The sequence below is a fragment of the Dendrobium catenatum genome, unplaced genomic scaffold, assembly GCF_001605985.2.
Source record: "Dendrobium catenatum unplaced genomic scaffold, ASM160598v2 fragScaff_scaffold_1117, whole genome shotgun sequence".
Lineage (NCBI taxonomy): Eukaryota > Viridiplantae > Streptophyta > Magnoliopsida > Asparagales > Orchidaceae > Dendrobium > Dendrobium catenatum.
In genome coordinates, this window is record NW_021319579.1 from 2,632,186 (window position 1) to 2,641,341 (window position 9,156).

At 39.6% G+C, this 9,156-nt stretch overlaps 1 protein-coding gene across 1 annotated transcript; it reads right to left on the reverse strand.

The window, feature by feature from the left end:
• Nucleotides 1–6,898: 6,898 nt before the first annotated feature.
• Nucleotides 6,899–8,250, reverse strand: LOC110103218. The gene is made up of 2 exons (XM_020831831.1): nucleotides 7,398–8,250; nucleotides 6,899–7,284 (listed from the first exon to the last, which is right to left on the reverse strand). The coding sequence occupies exons 1-2, from the start codon at nucleotides 8,248–8,250 to the stop codon at nucleotides 6,899–6,901; spliced, it is 1,239 nt and encodes a 412-aa protein (XP_020687490.1).
• Between the last annotated feature and the right edge of the window lie 906 nt (nucleotides 8,251–9,156).

A 9,156-nucleotide genomic window follows, 5' to 3' on the forward strand; every position in this document is an offset into this window, starting at 1 on the left:
TGCCGACACTTGGAGAGTGTGAACAGCCGAAGGGTTCGCTGCCTACACTTAGAGAGTGTGAACAGCCGAAGGGTTCACTGCCTACACTTGGAGAGTGTGAACAGCCGAATGTCCACACACACTAAGGAAGAGTGTAAAGAGAGAGTTCATACTCCACTAAGTAGATTGTGAAAGGATGGACGGTTCCTCTGGCAAACACGGAATTATATTAATAAGTATGATGGTTCTCTGTCGTACCGGGTAGTGGTGAAAAGAGTGTTTTGTAAAAGCTTCTCCGCCTTGCTGTGGGTGCAAAAGGAGAGTCACTATTGGTATTAGTGCAATACTCAGAGGGTACCTCTGGGGAGTGGATGTAGGTCTAGTTTAGATCGAACCACTATAAATCTGGTGTCATTTACTTTATTGTTTTTACTTTTCCGCATTTTATTTTTTATTTAAAAAACTCTGTGGTTGAAAAATGTTTTTTATAAAAAATTAATAAAAAATTTCATTTCGGTTCAACACATTTTCAAAGAGGGTTTAAATTTATAAAATACCAATTCACCCCCCCTCTTGGTAACATTGGGACATTAACTTAGGTCTAACAACCTATTTACTAGACTCAACACATACCACTTATAAAACTATAATGCAAGCCACCCCATACTCATTGGTTTTCAAAACTGAGGCAATATTACCCCTGAAGGTTTAGTTTTCATCTCTTTGTATTATTGTTCAATACGAATTAACTAAATAAGAGACTTAAAGAGTTTAAAGCTCTCGATGAAGTTCGACTTCAAGCTTAATAAAGTCTAGAATCCTACAAAGCAAAAATGACTATGACCTATAATAGAATGGTTCATCCTAGAAGCTTCAAAGAAGGTTATTTTTTTTTTATTCGTCGAAGACCTGTAATCCCTCACCATTGCCTTGGCGGTAAATTTGGCCCAATCTGGGAGGAACCCTTCATCATTAAAATAGTATATGAATGAGGTGACTATCAACTCATAGATTTAAATGGTCAATATCTGAAGAAATGTCGCACATAAAAATTTTAAATGCTAATTTGTCTGCATGTACAGGAAATAAATCCAATAATCTCCTCCTGAAAGATAGTAGGAAATTTTTATTATTTCTTATAATACATGAGATAAATTCAATCCCCTCCTAAAAAGTCAAGAAGTAATTTTATCCTTTTACCAAATAAAATAAGAGAAATATGAAGTCGTCTATGCTCATAAACCTAAGGGTCAAGCTAAAACCCATTAGATTCAACAAGCTTATGGGCTGAATCTTACAAATTTCTTTTATACTTATAAACCTAAGGGTTGATTATTTTCTTAAACATATTTAAAAGGTCGAGAATGAAATATAGGTTTAATAAGCCTAAGGGTTGAACCTTTGAAATCTTTTATGCTCATAAACCTAAAGGTCGAGCTATAATATACATGTTCAATAAGTCTAAGGACAGAACCTGTAAACCTCTTATGCTCATAAATCTAAGGGTCATGCTAAATCCACAAAGTTCAATAAGCCTAAGGGCTGAACTTTAAAATCTTTATGCTCATAAACCTAAGGGTCGAGCTAAACCCATGAAGTTCAACAAGCCTATGGGCCGAACATCGAAATCTTCCATACTCATAAACCTAAGGGTCGAGCTAAAGCCTATTAGATTCAACAAGCCTATAGGCTGAATCTTACAAACTTCTTTCATGCTCATAAACCTAAGGGTCAAATATTTTCATCAACCTACTTAAAAGGTTGAGAATTAAATATATGTTTAATAAGTCTAAAGGCCGAACCTTTGAAATTTTTTACATTCATAAACCTAAGGGTCGAGCTAAATTTTCAAAGTTCAACAAGCCTAAGGGGCTAACTTTGTAAATCTCATACACTCATAAACTTAAGGGTCGAGCTAAAACCTATTGATTCAATAAGTCTAAGGGCCAAACTTTGTAAATCTTTTAGTCTCATAAAACTAAAGGTCGGGCCATATTTTTTCCAACCTTCTTAAAAAGTTGAGAATCAAATATAGGTTCAACAAACCTAAGGGTCGAACCTTTAAGAATCTTTTATGCTTGCAAAACTAAGGATTAAGCAACTTAAACCAATTTAAACGATTGAAAGAAAGAAAAAAAGGATAGTGTTGAACATAAATGCTAAAAGTTCAGAGATATTACAATAAATTTATTATGTGAAACTCACACAACAAATTTGTTGGGAGGCAATTTATTGACTTAAATAAAAAAATATATAATAAAAAATTTTTAAAGCAACAATCGCCTCTACCGGCCCCACTTCGCCAAAAAATACACCTCTTCAAAGCCATAACACCCGGTCGATAGTTCAGTCAATAAAAAGAAAAGAAAGGAACGGAGAAAGGAACTTATGCTCGTTCACTTCGCTCCTCCGACTCCAACATTGTTGTTTGACTTCATTGCTTCATCGGAGGAGTCTATGGTTCACCCTTCATCTTCTCTTTTCGTCGTTCTTATTCGGCTCCGTTGCTTTGCCAGAGGTGCAGAGATTGCACGTGCCGCCCGTTTTTTTTTTTTTGCGTTAACAAGTTAAAATGATTAATTCTTTTTTTTTTTTTGGGAGAAATTGGGGCCAAAGCCCATATATTAAGATAAAAAGTTACAGGTAAAAATGATTACAAAAAGAACAAAAAAAACACCCTTCATAAGAAAAACACAAAAACTAATGAAGGACCCAAAAAACCTCAACTATACCACCCCAATGATAAAACAAAAACCAGTAACAATCTGATGCACTAAAAGAGCTGAGGGAACCGTTTGAATGTAGAAAGAAGCAGAAGGACCCCAACTGAAGACAAGCAGGCAGAATCTGGAGCAAACGTCCCCAAGAAGGAAGGACATAATCTAATCCCATAAGCCCAAATAAATGACCTGCAAAACAAAAGGAGCCAAACCTGGCAGAACAGGTAGAGAGTAAAGGAATCCAAGATCTCAAAAGGGCTCCAACAAGAATTAACCAGGACTCAGAGAGAGATAACCCCTGGTTGCCCGAAGACCATCCAAGGGGAGGCAAGCAGCACACGGCGAAAGGAGCTTCATCATCGTCCTGCCAATCACGACCAAAAGGCAGCAGATCGAAAGGTAGAGGCACTGTTCAAAATTCCCGCAACTAAATGCCCTGAAGTCAGTCCAGCAATAACAACCATCCAGCACCTCCAGCAAAAGAAACCAGCAGAGAAAGCCTAGAGTCCCAGAAGTAGCCCATGATGCAGCCAAAAGAATCCATGCTCTAAAGCGAGCCAAAAACCGGATTTGCAACCAAAAACAGTAATAAACATCTCCATCCATCACAAAAGTAAAAGTTTGAAAAAATTCCTCCAAGACTCAACCCAAAATGTGAGGAAACTTCTCTTTGAGGGCATCAAACCCATTCCAATTAGTAACTTTAGCACGAACAGCATAGGTAACATCAAGACTCACCTCAGCAGGTGATCTCCAAACATTTGCAAATCTGCGCTTGTTTCTTTCCCTCCTGGTATAATAAATCAAAGTGGCAACCGTAAAATAACAGAAAAACTTATCCCTCCTACTATATTCTTGCATATTATCAAATAGATTGTAGACCTGCAATAGATAAGGCCTAAGATAGAACCTTTTGGTATCAGGGAGCAAAGTATTAAGAATGGAGAAGGAGAAGTCACATTCAAAGAAAATGTGATGATGATTTTCCAAAAAATTCATGCAAAAAGAGCAGTGCCCCGGCACCTGAATGCCACGGGAAAGCAAATTATCAGCAGTTTTCAACTTTCCCCTAATAGCCATCCAAGCATAGGATGCATATCTCAAAGCGTGACCTTTATGCCAGATAAAATTAAACCAAGACACATTCTCATTAGCTTCATGAAAAGCAGCCAAAACATTCATAGAGGGGGGAAAAGGAGAGAGAGAGGCTTCCCAGGTAATCACGGGATGGTCTTCAAAAATTTCAATGCTATTAATATCAGTACTAATACCCTTAGGGAGCTCAACAGGTAACATCCACACCCCATCCTGAATAAACCTTTTAACCGGCAAATGAGATATTCTGGTAAAATAGTAGAGGTCAGCTAATGCTTTCTTCTTACACCAAGGATCCCAAAGGAATGATAAGTTGCAGTTTTTGTTAACCCAGAGAGAAATAGATGGTAGAATAGAGGCAGCCACCTTGCAGATCAACTTCCAGAACTTAGAGGCATGGTGAGGTGGAATTTTCCACGGTGATTCAAATTTCTTCATGTACCAATTGCCAATTAAAGTGTTGTTGTTAAGCATCCTGAAGATAAAGGAGGTAGCCATTTTATGGTAGAGGAAGTCAAAAGAAGGCAGACCTAATCCCCCCTTATATTTGGGAAGAATAACAGACTTCCAAGAAATTAAGTGGAGCTTTTTATCTGAAATGTTTCCAAAAAATAAGAATTTGGAACAAAGTTTAGAAATCAATTTCTGACAAGCTTTGGGAATAACAGCTCCACGAATCCAATAGGCAATAGTGTTGGCGATTGTGAACTTGAGAAATTGTAATCTACCTGCAAAAGAAAGAAATTTAACTTTCCAACCCGCAAGTAGAGTAGAGATTCTACTCAGTAGGGGTTGGAAGTGAGAATAATTCAGTCTGGATGTAGAGATGGGAATGCCAAGGTAAGTGATAGCCTCCTCCACATGTGAAAAACCAAGACAAGTAGTAACAGACTCAAATGGAATGCAGCCTCTAGAGAAGAGCAGAGAGCTCTTAATGGGGTTGATGTTGAGGCCAGAAGCATTAGCAAATTTTTTAAGAATCTCCTTAAGAGAGGAAGCATTCTCCAATGTGGCAAGCCCAAAAACTAAGAGATCATCAGCATACATGAGATGGTTAACATTAGTATCATTTAAATTAAGGCCAAGAAAACCATCAGGAGCATCAAGGCAAGTGGATAGAGCATCCATGACAATGCAGAAAAGTAGAGGAGAGAGGGGGCACCCCTGCCTCAAACCAGAATAAGAATTGAAAAAACCCTCCAAGGCCCCATTTAGGCAAATAGAGAAATGAACATCCATAATGCACCCTTTAATCTAGTTAATAAACATATCTGGAAAGCCTTTTTGCCTCATTCTGTTAATAAGAAAGGTGCGAGAGACAGTATCAAAAGCTTTTTTAATGTCCAGCTTGGCACAGAAATATTTATTACTATTCTTGAATTCCCTCAGAACTTCAAAAGCAAGAATAACATTATCAGTTGAGCATCTCTTAGCAATGAACCCCGACTGGCTATCATGAATAATCAGTGGAAGAATAGGTTTAAGCCTATTAGCAAGAATTTTAGCCACAATTTTGTAGAACACATTACATAAGGATATAGGTCTATAGTCTGAAATGGAGGAAGAGTGAGAACCCTTAGGAATAAGAGTAATCGCTGTGGCTTTAGCACCTCGAGGCATGACACCAGTGGAAAAGAAATGCTTGACAGCCCTGCAAACATGGTATCCAGTAATATGCCAAGTCTTTTGGTAGAACCCAAAAGAGAACCCATCAGGACCTGGGGCAGAAGTAGAAACCCCATCAAAGACCACTTTTTTAATCTCATCATTGGTCACCAGAGTGACAAGATTAGAGAGTAAATGAGTGGGAATCTTGTTGCCAGAAGGAATGTTATAGCCATCAACCATAGGTGGAGGGGTAGGATTAAAAAGCTCTTTAAAGTGTGAGATAAGAGCCTGGGCTAAATCTTCATGAGACGTGAGGATACCAGTAGGGGTGACAAGTTCATTAATAGTATTCCGGTTCTTCCTGGACCTAATCTTGGCATAAAGGAAGCTAAGATCATCCTCCCCTTGAGAGAGCCAGTGGGCTTTAGCCCTTTGCGAAATCCATGCATACCAGTCAGAATGTAAGGAGGTTAACCTATCATTAGCATCCTTCAAGGTAATGTTTAAAGAGTGGTTTAAAGGATCGGTCTGGATGTCAGAAATGCACCGTTGTTGAATATTTTTCATCTCCAAAATGCCATTGGAAATGAAATGGGAAGAGCTACAGTTTTTTCCACGAATGCCACCTTTAAGCATATTTAAACAATCATAAAGAAAATTGATAGGACTAGCAGAGACCTGTCTATCAAAAGCTTTTAAAACCTCTACCCAAAACCCATCCATATTAGCCCAAAAAGCCTTGTACATAAACCTTGAGAAAGTCCTTTTCAAAGGTTTAGCAAACAGAATAAGGGGTGAATGATCCGAGCCAGAGGGATAATCCACTTTATAGTAAGCGGAAGGAAAAAGATCCAAAAAGCATGATTAACAAGCATCCTATCCAGCTTAATGTGAATAGGATTATCAGTCCTTTGGTTATGCCAGGTAAAAAACAGCCCCACAGAAGCTAGGTCTTGTAAGCCTGAATCAAAAACAAAGGAATTAAGCTCCCCCAAACGATCAGCAGACAGAGGGTTCCCACCGGCTTTATCCCTTTCGAACCGGCAACAGTTAAGGTCACCCATGACAACCCAAGGATGCTCCAACCCCACCGAGAGGGTCAAGAGATCCTCCCAAAGCAATCTCCTTTCAGCCAACTCATTAGCTGCATAAACCACCGACAGATAGATAGGTGGAAGGGAGCCAGCTACCATAATTCCATGAACAACTTGAGAAGAGGTAAAGAGAGGAGAAAACGAAATCTGGGAAGCATCCCATTTGAGCCAAATTCTACCGGGGTTGGAGAAAGAGAAATTATCGTAACTTTCTTCATTGTGAAACAGAGTATGAGAGAAAAGAAACCAAGGATCCTGAGAGACAGAATTGTGAATTTTTGCTTCAAGAATACAAAGCATTTTGAGATTGTAAGAGGCAATGAGGTCTTTACACAACTTGGCTTTGGTCGGGTTATTAAACCCTCTAACGTTCCAAGCAGCGATAGCGGGCAAGGACATGGGTTATTTGGGTTTTTTGGCCTTTTTGGCCGTTTTTGGCTTGGCTTTTTTGTCAGGGGAAGAGACAGAGTTGGAGGGAGTTTTGGAGTTAGGCTGAGAAGCTTTGAGGGAAGAGGAGGGAGGAAGAACTTCCTCGGAAAAAATAGAGGAAGAATGAACTTCATCTTCTTTAGCCTCTTCCGAATTGTCCAAATTTTCAACAGGAAGAGAGGCGAAGCTATTAGCTAAAACCACTTGCGAGGGACGAAGAAGAAGAAGGGGAAGGGATTGACCCGAAGAGGAAGATTCTTCATGTGGTAAATTCAGATTAGGGAGAGATGTGGTATTGTCAGGAGGAGTAATAAGAGGTTCATTGGCAATTCCAGTAGAGGTAGGTGGCTGATCTGTGGCTGGTTGAGAAGGAGGAATTGACGTGGGCAGGGTTTGGGATGTAGAAGCAGAATTAAAGTTTAGAGGTGGGTTAACCGGAAAATTAACCTTGGGCCTAGAAGTGGATTTTTACCTCTAGCAGTGGGAGCCCGACTCGTGCTCCTGTCCCTAAAAGCAGGTTTTGGAGGAAGAGAAGGCTTGGGTGAAGGGTTAGATGGACAAAGGGCATAAGGATGGATTATAGAACCGCAGCCATCGCATTTAGACGGTTTCCAATCATAGACAACTTTGAGAACCAAATCATCACCATCAATTTCCAAAGGAATATCGTCAGGCAAAACCGAGTTTTTGTCAACTTGAACACAAACTCTCGCAAAAGTAAGACGAGTTCTTTTTGCGGTAAGAGAATCCACATAGAGAGGAATACCAATGTAACTGGCAATTTTCGAGATACCTGAAGGTGTCCAGAGAGCAAGGGGGAGATTGAGAATCTTAATCCACAGAGGGATAGAGGCAGCTTCGTCTCGCTTTGGTTGGAACTTCGGATTCCATTTCTGAAGGAAGAAAGGTTTGCCGAGGAGAAACCAAGGTCCTCCCGACCAGATCATATCAAAATCTTCACTGGAAGTGAACTTCAGGAGAAAAAAATCATCAGCAAGAGAGAGAAACGAGAACGAGCCTTTAAGCTTCCACGCCTTGTTCATCGCCGTAAGAAGTCTTTCATAATACGGTCTTTGACCCAAAGAGTAGCCCACAAGGCAAAGATCCCACAAATCTTTACCTTCTGTAAGTTCAGAAGCAGCAAAGGAGAGTTTTTTGGTCGGGTTGACGAAGGACATCGGCCACTCCTCGCGATTAGCAGGAGGAGCTGCAAGATTGCTAGCATAAGAAAGAGCTGGAGGAGCTGGGGGACTGGTGGAAGGAGAAACTCCTAACAAGGAGGCTCTGCCAGGAAGAGGGGGAAAATTTTGCAGATTGCCCGCCATGACGGCCAGATGGCCGAGGGAAGCCGAAGAAGCGCGCCAAACCCTAAAAACCCAGAGCTTCTCTCTCTATCACTATCTTCAATCTCTCTTTAGAGATGTCAAAACTTTTACAAGATCCCCAAAATGATTAATTCTACTTGTATTTATATTTGATTACAAGTGAAACGCTTCCTCGAGACAAGGCATTGATATCATGCAAAAAATATATTATATGGTTGAAATGGAATCCAGCATAAATCTAAGTGTTGGAATTGGGAGTCAAAGTTGATGTTGGTGGCGTGCGTTGATCCTGTAAGTGATAGCGTGTGTTGGCATTATTAGTGATGGAATATGATGAAGCCAATAGGTATTGGAGTAGCCAGTGATAATAGCCAAAATATTATCGGTCGGAGGACTAAACTCTACGGATAATGGTGGTCAAAGGATCATAGTTGACAGGTGACGATTATAATAATAGTAGTCATACGAGGGTTGTTGTACCTCGTGCCATTGATCTTAGATATAGGCGGGATAAAATAAAATTTGAAAAGACCCAACACAGTCAATCTTAGATCATGCTGGGATGGTTTAAATTCGAAGGCTATTTGATGTGGACCTTAGGTCCGGGTAGGAAGAAATTTTGGCAAATGCCGCCAAGATTTTTTCCTCGGTGGGGAGGTGATGTAGGGAGGCTGTTGAAATTTTCTTGAAAATTCTGGACTTAGCAAATTTTTGAAAAAACACGAATCTCTAAGAAAACTTTTGAAATTTGGAGAGCATTTAATTCTCCCGTTGAATTAATTGATGAATTCTAATATTGAGTTGTTCGTTAATCTACTTGATAATTGATTAAACATCTACTAGGTAGATTGATATATTTGACCTTACATTAGAGTTGTAATTATTCAGGTAACATCAATTTATACA